The sequence below is a fragment of the Rattus norvegicus genome, chromosome 2, assembly GCF_021556685.1.
Source record: "Rattus norvegicus strain SHRSP/BbbUtx chromosome 2, alternate assembly SHRSP_T2T, whole genome shotgun sequence".
In the NCBI taxonomy this organism is placed as follows: domain Eukaryota; kingdom Metazoa; phylum Chordata; class Mammalia; order Rodentia; family Muridae; genus Rattus; species Rattus norvegicus.
Genome location: NC_141535.1, coordinates 116,995,916 through 117,011,395, shown reverse-complemented (window position 1 = coordinate 117,011,395; position 15,480 = coordinate 116,995,916). Strand labels below are relative to the sequence as shown.

At 42.8% G+C, this 15,480-nt stretch overlaps 1 protein-coding gene across 32 annotated transcripts in view; it reads left to right on the top strand.

Annotated features, from left to right (window-relative positions):
• The window catches only part of Pex5l (peroxisomal biogenesis factor 5-like), a 213,573-nt gene that overhangs the window by 184,679 nt on the left and 13,414 nt on the right, over positions 1-15,480 (top strand). For all 32 annotated transcript variants that reach the window (XM_087617022.1, XM_087617016.1, XM_087617006.1 and 29 more), the window contains 1 exon segment: positions 15,312-15,428. In XM_087617022.1, coding sequence (XP_087473148.1) covers positions 15,312-15,428 — 117 coding nt within the window.

The following is a 15,480-nucleotide window of genomic DNA, read 5'->3' as shown; positions in this document are numbered from 1 at the left end:
AAGTTGGTGCTTTCCCTTACAGGTTTTCATATTATGTCTTTGATCTATGTTTTTATGTTTTGACTGTAACATGTTGGGAGAGCTCCTTCTCCAGGTGTATCTATTTAGTAGTTCAGTGTCTTTCTCTAGATTTGAAGTTAATTTCCTGCTATGTTATTACTGTATGGAGTCTTTACACTTTTATCTTTTGTGTCAGCTCTGTCTTCTACCCCAAGGACTTTTTGATTTGGTCTCCAGGTCATATTCCAAGGTTCTTAGAAGTTGCAGTCATATTCATTTATTCTTCTTTATTGATGTTGGATGTGGTATTTCCTCAGCCTTGTCTTCCAGTCCACAGTCTGTCTTCTGCTTGAGCTAGTCATTTAGTACTTTACACTCTATTTTTTAGTTGACTCTTGGGATTGTTCATTTGCAACATTGAATATTTATATTTCTTTTTTTCTTTCTTTCTTTCTTAAGTCTGATGGCTTCCTTCTCCAGGTCTTTCTTTGACATCTTTGATCACTCTTATAACTAAAATTTTGAAATCTCAATGTGTCATTTTACCCATTTCAGCATCTTTGGATTCAGCCATTGCCTTTGGGTCTTCTGAGGAGCCATGCTGCTTTGCTTCCAACTTCCTTTCTTCCCCACCCCAGGAAGCCACATTAAAATGCTTTCCTCTTTCCACAGCATTGCACTTCTGTCTCTGCACATGTTGTAGCTCTTCCATCACTCACTGTTTGAGCTTCCTAAGCCCTTCCCTTTTCTCTCATGTCCATTCCAAATAGACATTAACCCCAAATAAACAAGACTGTAGAATGACTGTCTCATCCTGACCCCTTCTTCACCAGTCCCCAAGGGGAAGCTTCCAGTCAATGTCTTCTGAAATACACACTTAACACTCACATATCTTTTTGAAGCTATCCTTAATTTAAATATGCTTTAATCCTCTTAACATCTGGAGAGTTGAAAGATTCTGGGGAATTCCCTGTGTGGGAATGGAGTGGGTTTATAGTTTATTTTCACTTAGTTAAAAAGTGAAGCTACAATTAACCCTGCAAACAGCACTTTAATTCTTCAGATGTCATGGCAGCCCAGCATGAATACCATTGACCTTAACATTTCTCTCGAGTCAGCAATGTTCTTCAGCCTCTAAGCATCCTTCTAGAAAACAAATCACCAGTTCTGTGTCCATGAGAGAAAAGAAAATGCAGCTAAAGTCATTTGCTCCCTCAGAACATGAGCAGGGCTGCCTTGTGCATGTCACTTCACACCAACTGTTTGAGTTACCAGCTGGTGGGTGTTCCTGTGGACATTCAAAGTACAGAAGGACAGTTCACCATAAAACATTAACCGCAGCACCCAATTCTGGTCCAATTCTTCACAGGTTATAATGGGGAAAAGAACAGATATTTGGAAATGAGAAAAGGCTTGCCTGATTTGCTGAGATATCCCCTTAAGACAGCCCAAGAAAAGTACCTATCTTCTGCCCTCTAGCCCAGAATGCTTTCCAGTTCCACAGGCAAGTCCTCCCAAGTGGCTGAGAACTGTCCTTTTTAGCTTAATATCTCAAAAACAACACAAGGCCCAGAGTCTAGGGTTTGATGTATAGTAAATTTGAGATATATAATCTATTCTCTATTTGATGTCTATAGATTTGAGGTAGTATTTTAGGAACCTAGAATACTTTTTTTTCTTTTTGGAGTATGTGTCCAGTGTGTGTGTGTGTGTGTGTGTGTGTGTGTGTGTGTGTGTGTGTGTGTTGCTAGAAATCAAATTTGGGGCTTCATGCATACTAGCCAAGCAATGTAAAGCTGATCTATATCTTAGCCTGCTATAAATACATTCTTGCATCCAGATTTTTAGATGTAATTAAGGTAAGTAGAGTTCCCTATAAGAACAGTAAATGAGATCCCAAACCCTAGATGTCCAACCACCTTGTTTTTCTGGATTAGTCTGAGGATGATGGAGAGGAAAAGTAGAGTCAGGCAGACTTCTGCAAGGTTCTCAGTTCTGGGCACATGAACCACTATCTGTGTGAGGCATCTCATCTCTACCTGGTTAGTAGAAACAGGATCCACTTGAGGAATTAAATGAGAGCTTAAGAAAGGGTGTATCTCTGTCAGTTCAGGAAGCCATTTCTCCATGAGGGATTATATGTACCTCCCAGACCTGGGTCTTCTGCAGTGTATGATCTGATGAGAACAAAAGCAAGCTGAAGCTTGCTACCATCCATTGAACTCACCATAACTCAGTATTAAAACACATTCTCATTGATATCACAACTTAGTCCTATGTGAGGTTGCTAGCTCAACAGAACCAACTAGGGGGAGAAAAGCAGCAGGAATGTATTGCCTCATGTTCAGAAATCATTGTTGCCTCCAATGCTTCTTGGCCTCTTCCTACTCTCTAGCCTCAGCATCCTTTAGCTTGTATCAGTTTCATGCATGTCTGCACCCCATTTCACAATGCCTTCTTCCTTCTATATCTCCACCACTCCTAATGTAAATTCTCTCTGTGTCTATATCTCCCTTCATCTGTCAGGACAGCAATTAGATCAGACCCAAAGAATCTCATCTGAACTTGGTTATACCTTCCAAGCCTTCTAATCAGTAAAACATTGTCTTAATTACTTTTCTCCTTGCTGTGCAAAAAATTATCTGACAAAAGCAACATCAGGATGGGAAAGTTTCTTTCTGTTCACACTTTGAAAGTAAAATCCATCATGGTGGGGAAGTCATGGCAGCAGCAGCCAGAGGCACAGGGTCAGACCACATTCATAGTGAAGAAGCAGAGAGAGAGATGAGGGCAGATGCTTAGCCTCTCTCTGTCTCATTCAGTCAAGGATTCTGGTGCATAGAATGGTACAAACACATTCAGGGTGTATCTCAATGCAAAGGGAAATCTGTCTAGAAGAGCCCTTGCAGGCACAGCCCTCTCCTAGATGTTTTTGGAGATATTGGTAAGATTATTATGTCAATGGCCACCATAAACAGCTTTCTTTTCTATACCTGGAATTCTGGAGCTAAGAGCAACTTTGGACCAGACCAGAACCTCTATGCTTCCTCCTGTGGCTCTGAGCCCTACAGAACAAGACCCACACAATGAGAGTAGAACTAAGACCTCAGCCTTGCATCACTGACTGGGCTTCTTAATGTTCGACATAACCACATGCTCTCATGTTCTACTTTCATGGATTTCTTATAAACTCTTAATGGGAATGTCCAGATGCAAGTACAGTGAGAAAGTCACCAATGCTGGTCCTTCAAAAAAGATTTAGGAGACAGAGGATGGAACTCAAGATAGTTACAGGTCATACTGCTCCTATGTGATCCAAATCTGGTCTTTGAGAAGCATGTTCTCAACCACTCTCTTCACAGGAATGGTCCCTGAATTTAGCTCTTTCATAAGGATTATAATAAGGAGAATATTGGAAAGCCATATATATACAAGCTCCCAAATTAAACATTTAAAAATATACCTTGCCTTGGTCATGGTATTTTACCACAGCAATAAAAAGTAACTAAATCACATAGGCAACCCCTTTTTGATTGGATTCAAGGCCCACGCCATAAGACGGAACCTGACACTGCTAAAGTGGCCAGGAACTGAGACGACATAGGTCATGTGCCTAGGGTAAAACTCCCTAATACTGTTATTCTGCTACAAGAACATAGCGATGTCTGTCTAAGCTTTACCTGCTTTATGTCAGTTGCAGATGAGGCTAACGGCAGGAGTGGGAGGAGTGTCTGCATTTCTACTTATTTTTTGCATCTGTCCATGGTGACATGAATGGAATGGACTCCAGAGAATCTAGTCCAACCATTTCTCTGGATAACTTTATCTTTTTTTACTCACATACAAACCAAGAAGCCCCATCTATGCTATGAATGTGGTGTTATCTGCTAGAGCATGAAAAACTACTAGTAAGGACATCCTCTAAGAAGAGTGATTGTCTCTCCCCAGCAGTTACCAACACTACCAGTAACTCCTCAGTAAGGGGTAGGACCTGGAAATCATCTCTCCCATCTATGCTGGAATTTTGATCAGCTTAAGCCTTGTGTAACTAACCTGAGATGGTGTGAGTTCATGATTCTGACTCATGTTTATCCTTGAAACCATAAAAACCACACAGACCACAGTGTACTCTGCACCATACCTAAGCATCCCAAAGGAACTCCATGCATTTATGTCAGATCCAAACTCTATATCACACTTCTGTTGGCCTTTTCTAATCTCTATCCCAGACCTAATACCTCCATAAGGCTGCTCATTGCTCTCTCTCCCCTCTTTCTCCTCCTCCTTCTGCCTGCCTCACTCTTACTAGCTCGACCTTTCTGTTGTCTCTCTTCTTTCTCTTGTCCTTCCTGCATGAATATCTAATCAAGTACTAAGTCCTATCAATCCTGTGACCTATCTCTCAGATTCACCATTTATCCCCATCTCTGCTGCCTACACCCTACTCTAGTTTCCACTGTCCCTTATATAAACAGTGGGAACAGTTCAAACTAGGCTCACACCAGTGTAGGGAATGCAGGTTCCTGTTTATCCCATTTTTTGCCTCATTCATAGTAATCTTCCTAAAGCACAGACTTAGATAATGATTTTTTTTCCTTAGAGCAGTCAGAATCCACTCACCTAACTATAAACTTTATAATCTGCACCTTTCTTAGCTCTTCACCCTCAACCCCGACTCCTGCCAGTGTGGTGTCTACACTGCCCCCGCCCCTAATAAAGCATCTGTTCCCAGATGGGCCAGGATGCCTTCCCAGCTTTTGTTTACAGTGTGCCTCCTTCCAAAAATGTTCACTTTGCCCTCTGACCCAGCTAATTTCTGCATGACTCTGGAGTCCCAGCTGACCTTCAGTGTCTCTGACTACTGAACCCCAAGTCCAGCTCAGTTCCTCTCCTTGCTGCCCTTCTCTCTACTCTTACAGCTCTGTACAACTTCTTCTCTGCACCCCACAGCTTCCCTGCAGTGTCTCCTCCTCTGCTGCAGACAGCACCCTTTCTCTATTTCCTTCCTCTGGGTCCCCAAACTCTATCCCTTCTATACCATGTCTCTGCCCCCCAAACCCCACCCTCTGAAGACAGACTCAGCACCTCCCTTCTTCATCACTGCCCTGTGATATAAAACCCTGTCTGCCACAGGGGAAGGCTGGCAGTAAAGTTTGCTGGATATGCAAATTAAATGTAAACAGACACATAATAAATTACTTGGAAGAAATTCTGCCTGTCATACTTTTAAGATTGCCTCAATCAAAGAAAATCTGTACCCAAAAAAATCAATTTAAAAAGACATTAGAAGGCATTAGATTATAGTCTTGTTTCTCTTTTTGAACATGTGTGTCTGGGTTTTCAAACTGTGTCTCTAATTATGTGATGGATCCTGCTTCCACCTGGCAGATCCCACCCCTGCCTGTGGTTATGCAGCTGAAATAGAGGGATGTGGGTCCATGAGACCCTGGCGGATCTGTATTTGTCAGGGTCTATGGAATAGATGCTTACAGAATAAATTTCCTTCCAAGCCAATAGAGTCTTCCACCTGGCATTTTATTGGTCTGGTCATCTGCTGTTTTGAAACTAGGAACAGCCAAGAAGCTAAGCACAATGTCTAGTACCCTTGGCAGAGAAAATGTTTCTTTAATTCTGTCCAAATTAAGCCTCACAGACCAATAAATCAATACACAGGGAGAATGTGTGATGATTTGGGCCATCTGGAAATGTTCTGAAGCCTCAGTGGCCGTAAAGAGAGAGCTAAGACACCTAGCTCCATAATCTCCAGACACAGCCAGACACCAGTTCAAGGTAAAGGGGGCGTGTCCATATTCCACCACCAAACAGGGCCTGAGTGTTCTGCATAGCTCACCATCCTGGCTTGCAGAAAGCCATCTTGAGCCACCTTCAGATCCAAGCTTCAGAAATCACAGGCTAAATTCAGGTTCTGTTTTCACATCTGGGCAGCCAAGTCTTGAGGAAAAAAGAAAGAAATGGGGCTGAGAGATAACTCAATCATAATACCTGTAGGAAAAAACCACCCAGCATGAGAACCACAGGAAGCTGGGCACACTGGCACACGCTTGTATTCCCAGTGCAGTAGAGGCAGAGACAACTCATATCTCAAGATTCACTGGCTGGACAGTCTAGCCTAATAGGAGAAGTCCATGTCCATTGAAAGACCTGTCCCACAAAATGACAATTCCAAGGCTGACCTCATACCTTCATGGGTATATTCACATATGAGCACACACAGAGAAAGGTAACAAGGAAGAGAGATTGTCACGATAACAGTATATGCAACCAACCACACAACAAGTATAGGGGTGTGTGTGTGTGTGTGTGTGTGTGTGTGTGTGTGTGTGTGTGTGTGTTTGGACTTTTCCTGACAAAATGACAGAGTCATTTCTATGGGGAGTAAGGGAGGGCTACTATTTGATTTTAATTTTGGTTTCTTTTTACTTTGTCTTTTTCAAATGATACCTTTTATTCCTTGAAAGTTTCATACATTTATACAATGTAAAGTGGTCATCTCTGTACACTGCCAATGCTTTCCTCAAACTCCCCCTACTGCCCTGTCCCTTCTCTATCCTAATTTCATGTGCTTTTTTTATCACCACTAACCTAAGAACTGGTGCTGCTCATGTCTACATGGTATACAGTCACCCACAGTAGCACATAGCCAGAGGAGAATGACTGTCCTTCCACAGACATTGACTGCAAAAACTCCCCCATGAGAGCTGGGGCCTTAGGCCCTGCCTCAATCTTGTAAAGTTCTTGTGCAGGTACCACACCCTCTATGACTTGCTGCATGCAACGTCCATACCATCTCCAGAAACTGTCATTCCAGTCTCATCCCTGTCCGGTGGCTCTGAAGTTAACTCTTCTCCAACGTTCCCAGAGGCTTGGGTGGTAGAGGTTGATATAGGTGACTCAGTCTCAGTTGAGCCCTCAACTTTAAAAAGTTGTGAGTCTCTGTAGTGACTGCCTCCTACTACAAAAGAAGGTTCTCCCATCAAAGTTAAGAGTAGCACAAATCTATTGTATTGTAACAGCCAGGGTCCAGCACTGGGTAAGACCCCTGATGTCTTTTCTCCTCCATCACCCTGAATAGCACCTTCTGGCTGCCAGCCAGCAGGGAGAGAATTCCCTGCTTGGTTCAAGATTGATTTATGTCTTTCCCTGCCTCCAAGTGGTATCTTCACCAATGAAGCTGTACCGTCTAGTTATGGCGGGCAGCCAAGAGCAACAGCAAGAGTTGGTATTTCGTTGGATGTTTCTGGGTCCTTAATAATCCATGTCTTCTGGGCTCTTGGTTGCCTACCTACACAGGGTCCTTTGTTCAAACTCCTTATATAGATATATTCACAGGTGAGGATTTCCATAGGCTTCCTTTGTATCCTTAGCTTTGGCTAAGTTACTCCCCGCCTTTCCCACTTCCCAACCCCCCCATACCCACTTAAACCCTAACTCAAGTAAAGCCCCATCGCCTCCCATATCACCTGTGCTCTCCTGTCCCCTCTAGTTGAATGTCTCCCTGGGTTGGAAGATCGTAGATAGATTTTCATGTCGTTTTCTTCATGCATCTTTCTGCAGCACCTCATTCCCGTTCCCCACCCTCCCCTTGCTTCCTACTCCAGCATTCTCCCTCTCAGCTTTCATTTACCTGTAGTTAGCTGTCCTCTGTCCCTCTGTGACCTGTTGCCAACTTCCACATGTACTCCAGTTAAAGGTACAAAACGGAAGAGTGAAAATTAGGATCCATGCATTAGAAAGAACATTGCATATTTATATTTTTCTTTCTGAACCTGGATGACCTCTGACAATATTACTTTTCCAGTTCCATCCATTTGCCTGCAGATTTAAGCATATAATTTTCCTTCACTGAAGAGCAATATTCCATTATGTGTACGTTTTCCCTGTCCTCTCATAAACTGATGGGTATCTTGGTTGATTCCATTCCTTTGCTGTTGTAAACTGAGCTGCAATGAACTGGATGTTCAAGTGTCTCAGGATGTAAAGTCTGTCTGGTCCATGCCCAGGATTAACGGGATTTGGTCACATGGTAGTTCTCTTCTTACATTTTAAAGGACCCCCCTGAAAATGATTTCTTTACAGATGTATTGATTTGCAGCCCCACCAACAGTGAAGAAGAACTTACCTTCCTCTACTGGCTCTCTAACATCTGTTGTAAGGTTTCTTGACGACAGCCATTCTGACTGTGGTGAGATGGGATGTCTAAATGATTTTAATCTGCATTTCCCTGACAGCTCAAGGACGTTGATCAGTTTCTAAACCGTCTCCAGGCCGTTTACCTCTCTTCTTTTGAGAACTTTCTGTCCAGTTTCATACATCATTTTAATTGCATGGCTTGTCTTCTTTATGTTTACTTTTCAAAATATCTTGCATAGTCTAGACACAAATCCCTGTCTGACAGATACATAGTAAAGATTCTCTCCCCTTCTGTGGGTTGCCCCTTCGCCCAATTGACAGTTTTGAAGTTCACGAGATCCCATTTTGTCAGCTGTTGGTCGGACTCTGTGCACCGCAGGAGTCTTCTTCAGGAGGTTGGTACTTTGAGTGCTGGAGCCACCACATTAAGAACTCTGCTCTTGCAGAAGACCCAGGTTCTGGTCAATGACATGATGACTCGCCATCCATCACTGCAGTCCCAGGGGAGCTGATGCCCCCTTCTGCCTACTGGGGGTACTGCACACACAGTGCATAGATAAAAATGAAGGCAAAATACAATGTACATTTTTTAATTGCCTTTTAAAAAGAACATATAGGTTGGCCCACATTCCCTATTTTAACATCTGGCAGCTTTGTAGTATCAGGTCTTATGTTAAGTTCCTTTATTTGTTTGGAGTTCATTTTGTTCAAGGTGAGAGATAAGACCAAGCTTTATTTTCTGCATGTAAAAAAAAAAAAAACAAAAAACAAAAAAAACTAGGTTTCCCAGCACCATATTGACAATGTTATCTTTTCTTTCTGTCAAAAGTCACATGGCTATAGTCGCATAGACTTATAACTGAGCCTTCTATTTTGTTTTTAGACCAGTGTCATGCAGTTTTTAATACTATGACTTAGTTCTTAAAAATTCAAAAGGGATAGGGAAAAATATTCTACATTATTATACCTAAATTAGAATTAAATATAGAAATTCTGTGTTCTTTGTGATCCTTCTAACCAAGTGGTCCTTCTGATGGCTTATCCTTCATGAAAAGAACAGGAATAAGGAGAAGCTGGCCTCTCCCTGCACCCTGACAGGTAGCTGTACTAGAAGCCACCTCTGAGCACTGTGAAGGTCACACCTAGGGTTCTAGGCTGCTCTAACCTCAGAGCTGCCCCTCTCAGCCACTTTTCCTGAAATAGAGCAACATCTCTGTGCTATTAGCTTTTCAGGCCCTGATCAGTCACTGAAGTTACCATTTGTCGACTACCAGAATAGTTCCTTTATCATAGCTCTTCTCCTGGTAAAGTTATTTTAAATGTTATATTCAAAACAACAATAAAAGTTTTCAAAAACACTGTGGGGGAAGAAAGGCCAGAAGCTGCTGAGAAATGCCAGTACACTAAATAGTAACTTTTTCATGTTCTTTGTCCATCCTGCATACATAATTATATATGTTTGCAGAGGCTATTTTGAATAACTGGTTACTATTGAAAAGCTGAGTATTATCAAATGATTTGTCTTCTCAAAAATAGGCAAGGTTTATTTTCATTTCCACCTCCACATTCTGGGCATTTTTTAAGCTGAATTCCAAAAACTGTGAACACACACACACACACACACACTTGCCCCATTTATGCATATACACACAAGCATGAGCACGCATATGCTCACATACAGGTACACACATATTCGTATACATATAACACACACATGCACAGTACATATCTCAAGCCATCAACATAGAATGTCTAAGCAGAAAGAATTCAGAGCTATAAAATTGCTCCAGAGTCTAGAAAAAAGGCTCAGTCAGTAAGTTTGCCTGTCAGTCAAACAAGAGATCCTGAGAGGTCGTCTGAGCAATGAAAAGCTGGGTACCACAGCACACACCTGTGATCCCAGTGCTGGGGAGGCAGAGGCCTGGGATTCTTGGTGCTCTCTGGATAGCCAGCGTAGCTGAGCAAGTAAGAAACACCATTCCCCAAAATCGGGTTGACAGCAACTGAGGAAGACATTGGACATCAATCAGCCTCCAACTCCCACACTCACACATGTACACATAACACACATACACCATACATAGTCTATACAATACAGTCTATAGCATACATACAAATACCTAAACACACCATATATATGTATACACAAGCCTTGCACACATGCATGACTTCAGAGAAGATGAAGAAGAAGGAGAAGGAGAAAAGGAGGAGAGGATGAGGAGGAGGAGGAGAAGAAGAAGAAGAAGAAGGAGGAGGAGGAGGAGGAGGAGGAGGAGGAAAGGAGAAGGAGAAGGAAAAAGAGAAGGAGGAGGAGGAAGGAGGAGGAGGAGAAGGAAAAAGAGGAGAAGGAGGAGGAAGGAGGAGGAGGAGAAGGAGGAGGAGGGAGAAAACTGACACATTACGAGGTCTTTGAAGACACTGTGGAATAGAATTGAAACAATTAAGCTTTCTTTAAAAAACAAACCACCAAAATAAAATGCTTGCTAGCAATTTTTAAAAACTGGGATATTCTGAAAAGTACAAGAAAAGACTATGGAGCAAATTCCTCCTAATCTTGTCTCATAAAGCATTGCTGCTGGCACACTGATCTGCAGCCATTCTCCCTGTAGCCTGTTCTCCCAGCTCTGGGGAACGTTACACATGTCAAGTGTTTATGATGCTATTCATAAACATGGTTTTAATTGCTACTTAACAGCACATTCAAGAGGCTCTGCTGTAATTTCCTTAACCTTGCTCTTAGTTCTTAAATAATTAGGTGGAAAACAAAGATTTAAATGGAAAGGAGGGTCTAGAAGAGGAATAGGTATTTATAGGAAATTAAATCAGCAAACAACATATAGCAGAGAGACTGGCGTTCTGGGGTTGTAAAACCTATTTTATTGCACTCTCTTTTTTCTCAAGGATATAAAAATACAATGAATACATTTATCATAATGTTTAAATTATTTTGAGAATTTTATCTATGCATACAATGTATTTGCATCATATTGGCCTTCCTTCCTCTCTATAACCCATCAGCCCTTCCCAATTCCAGGTGCTTTTTTTTTTTTTAATGGCCCGCTGCTTCTTGTTCATGCTGGTGAGTATAGGGCCACCCACTGGAACACAGGCTACCTACTAGGAACCATACCCCTAATGGATACTAACTCTTGGACCCCAGCAGCCATCAACTCTTCACAGCTCCTCAGTTAGGAGCTGGGGCTGGTGAGCTTCTGCTTCCTTCATGCGGGACGATGGACAGGTTAATCTTACGCTGTCAGCCACAGTTGCCTTGGGCTCGTGGGTGCAGTGGCCCCATCATGTCTGGAAGATAGTGTTTCTCTCCAGTCCTCTCCAACTTCTTCTGTCTCTTACAGTCCTTCCACCCCCTCCTCCAAAATAGTCCCTGAGCCTTGGGAGTGGGTCTGTGATACAGATCTCCCACTTGTGGCTGACATCCACAAACATCCACTAAAACCATTGATATCATTCTTATCAGAACAATTCAACCACATTTCTATTGTATCCTCATTTCAAGAATAAAGAATACCCAGAGAGAACTTGCAGACAATCATATGTGGAATAAGGAATTACCCCATGTCTGTCTGAAGGGTCCTCTGTTTTCCTAATCACTATACTGTATAACCCAGGTTGGCTTTTGAATATATTCTGTAGATATCATTAGAAGGTCGTTAAAATGGAAACAAATTCCAAACAATTACTCTAGTGGATTTTAACAGCTTTTCAATTGTTGTGACAAGAACCCATGATCAAGACAGCTTATAGAATTGTTTATTTTGGGACTTACAGTTTCAGAGGGTCAGACTCCATGACCATCACGGAAGGGAGCATGGCAGCAGGCAGATAGGCATGGTACTGGAACAGTAGCTGAGAGCTCACATCTTGATCCAGCAAGAGGCCAAGAGAGCTAACTGGAATTGAGATGGGCCTTTTTAAACCTCAAAGCCCACCTCACCCAGTGACACACCTCCTCCAACAAGACCACACCTCCTTATGGGTTCCACCAACTGGGGACCATTAGCATGAGCCAATAGGAACCATTCTTCAAACCACTACTTGGTATAAGCAGAATTCATTTGTTACACGCCAATTCTGGAAACAAAAAAAAAAAAAAAAAGTCCACTAAAAGCCCAGAACAGCCAAGGAAATCATCAGTAAATAAAATCCCTTGGTCATGTCTAAAATGTTTAAAATTCAAATATGTTGGAGGTTTTTCTCGACTTCATTAAAAATGGGGCAGGGAGCTGTGTTAACTGCAGCTATGGCAGTAACGTCTGGGATCTGAGATTGAGTGGATTGATGACGCTAAAAGTATTCTGTAATTAAATGAAAACCATGCTCTGCAGCTTAATTAGTCTGCTGTGACTTAGTTTAAGTGGAAACAGTAAATCTTACCGAATTCATTAAATGGGAGACAGCAAGCCCCACCTCACCTGAAGTTTGATTTCCTAGGGAGGTAGGATTTACACACATACTCCTCTAGTGTGGGACATGGGAAAGGTGACCCAGCTGTACATAGTATGGAAGCCCTTTATCTTCCATTCAGATTACAGAGGGCTTCAAGTCCTAGGGACTCTCGAGAGGGTGAGTGGCTAACTTTCTAGGAATGTGAAGGCACTGGCCTCTCAAATGGCTGGACAGAGTGAAGGGAGTTAGCACGGCATTGTAAGGTTCCCTTGGTAGGATCTTCTTTTCTACAGACTAATGAAACCTGCATCTTCGAGATAAGTTTTTTCCATAATTGTTAGTATTTGATCATAATCAGGCTTAACAGGGCTTAAAAGAGGGAAAGCAATTTATTTGGGGGCTTTGTTGTTTCATGTTATTGACTAATTACAAGAGCAAACCATACCCATCACAGAAAATTCAAGAAATCATTCAATAGTGAAGCAAGAACTCGTCCCCTCCATTAGCTTTTCCATCCTTTGTTAACATTCCAGTGTGCTGCCTCGTGTTTCCCAGGCCTGCTGCTGTTTGACAGTCTCCTGTTTGCACATCTTGGTGTCTACTAGGAAAACACCTTAAAAGGAAACTCTAACTTTCATCCCCAACCTTAGCCTGTACACTGTTCCCTTTGCTTACATCTCAGACATTGTCAGTCCACCTGCTGCTTCCGTGAGGGAAGGCCTCTGCAAGGCAGAACCCATTTCTGTGGTAGGAATGAATGTTCCAGAACTGACAGAGAGGATATAAAAACCTGCTGCTTATTCAGTAGCTTGGGGTACATCACACTGGCTGACTCTTAGTCCCTAAATGCTCGGGTTCAAGATAAATACATTGTGATGATCATTCAGACAACTTTTAAGAAGAGCTCTCATGTCAGGTTTGTACTGTCCTTGGAGGCCAGCAGGATGAAAAGGAGGTTGCCCTCAGCCAGGGTTATGGTGGATCAGCAAATCACCAGACTTAAAGTTCTAAAGCTGTTTGAGGAAAAGCCTGAATCTCAGCTCCAGACTGAAGTGCCCAGGGGATACCTCCAACTGCTTCATATGGTTTAAAGAAAACAGGATGCCTTTCAAGCATCCGGGGAGTGACACAGCTGGTCACAAAATCTGGGTGGCTAACTCAGTGCTAGGGAACAAGGATCTTCCCACTATTAACAGCCATGGGGCCCAACCTGATCCCCAGAAGTTCAGCATCTCTCTCTTTCCCTGCCAATAAGAATCATGGTTCCAACCACTGCACCCCTCTTCCCTTACTCATGATTCTGAGGTGAAACAGGTATGGCAGGAATTATCAGAAGGTGTGCACCAGCATCCCTCATGCCAGAACCCACAGTCTTCATCTTTCTCTACTCCTGAGAAGTACCACTCTTGCTCTCATGACTCCTAGGTCCTTTGAGAGACTCACTCCTTTCTACTTGCTCTGGACACCTGAAGTACTCTCTCTGGGCTTAAAATCACCAAAACCAACCAGGGCAGCTAGCACAGACAGCTCTGCCTGAGTTGAGGAGCCCACATGGTCCTTCATGAAGAAAGAGGGTGGTGAATGACTGGCCTTCCCTGATAGGACATGAATAGGAAAGTTAAAAGGAAAACCATATACACTGACATAAGTCACATTTCTACAGAAAGGACAAAGGCGCATAGGCAAGCATGGGGTTCTCCCGTCCTGCACCAGGAGGTAAAGCTTGATATAAGCAGATGATCCTGGCTGGCCTTGGAAGTCAATGGGACTCCCTCACCAGAGCAATGAACTCAGGCTCCCTGCCCTCCTAGTGTGGTGCTCAGCCTACAGTAAGGTTAATTCTCCTTGTTTGTGCCCAGGCAGCCCAAGAGAGCTATTCCAATTCTTTATATTCTAGGAGCAACTCAGGTTCAGGCCTCCCTTCTTAAACTACATCTGCTACCACATTTGAAACTGTCTCTAAGTGCAGGGGTACCCAATTTAGGATAGCTTAATATAATAGAGTTTAACTTCACAATGGTGTAGAAGGGGCATCCATTCAATATGAATTGAATTTCCAATTTTGACCTTCACCTGGCTGTCAATACGCAGTAGGGCTCCCCTCACCGTGCTGATCAGCACTCACCAGTCAAGCACACAACTGCAGAAGTAAACCCTGCAGTGGGCTGTGTCATTAAGGCACAATGCTCAGTAGATTGGGTTCATTAACTCATTAACGTCTGTTTATAGTATCTTCAACTTGCTGTGGATTTATTTCATGATAGCACCATCAACCGAGGAGCAACCATGGTGAAATGTTAGCTGATTTATTGGTATGGACAGTGTTCATGGTTATTTTTGTGCTGGAGAAAATCACAGCTGAGGCTGGGAATGTGGCTCAGTTGGCAGAGTGCTTGCCTAGAATGGGCAAAACCCTGGGTTTGATCTCCAGCACCACATACACCCAATGTATTGCACACGATCTCAACACTTAGGAGTTGGAGATAGGAAAATCAAAAGTTCAAAGTCCTCCTCTGTTACATATAAAGTTTGAGGCTAGCCTGGAGTACAAGGAGACCCTGTCTCAAACAAACAAACCAAAAGTCAGAGCTAATCCACTTTGACCACTGGGTACCCTGCAGAAGATCTGCCTGCTGCTGGGCCGGCCCACCTCTTCCTCCCATTTGATCTACAAGGGAAACTGTATCTCTAGGAACAAACCAGGCAAACACTGTGGATTCTCAGTTCATTCCTCTGTTTCTTCTGCTTCTTAGTCAGATACGGAGTTCTGGGATAAGATGCAGGCAGAATGGGAAGAAATGGCCCGGAGGAACTGGATATCAGAGAACCAGGAAGCTCAGAACCAAGTCACCGTCTCAGCCAGTGAGAAGGTAACGCTCACATTAAAAATGCACTCATGTGTACATATATGTGCACTTGAGA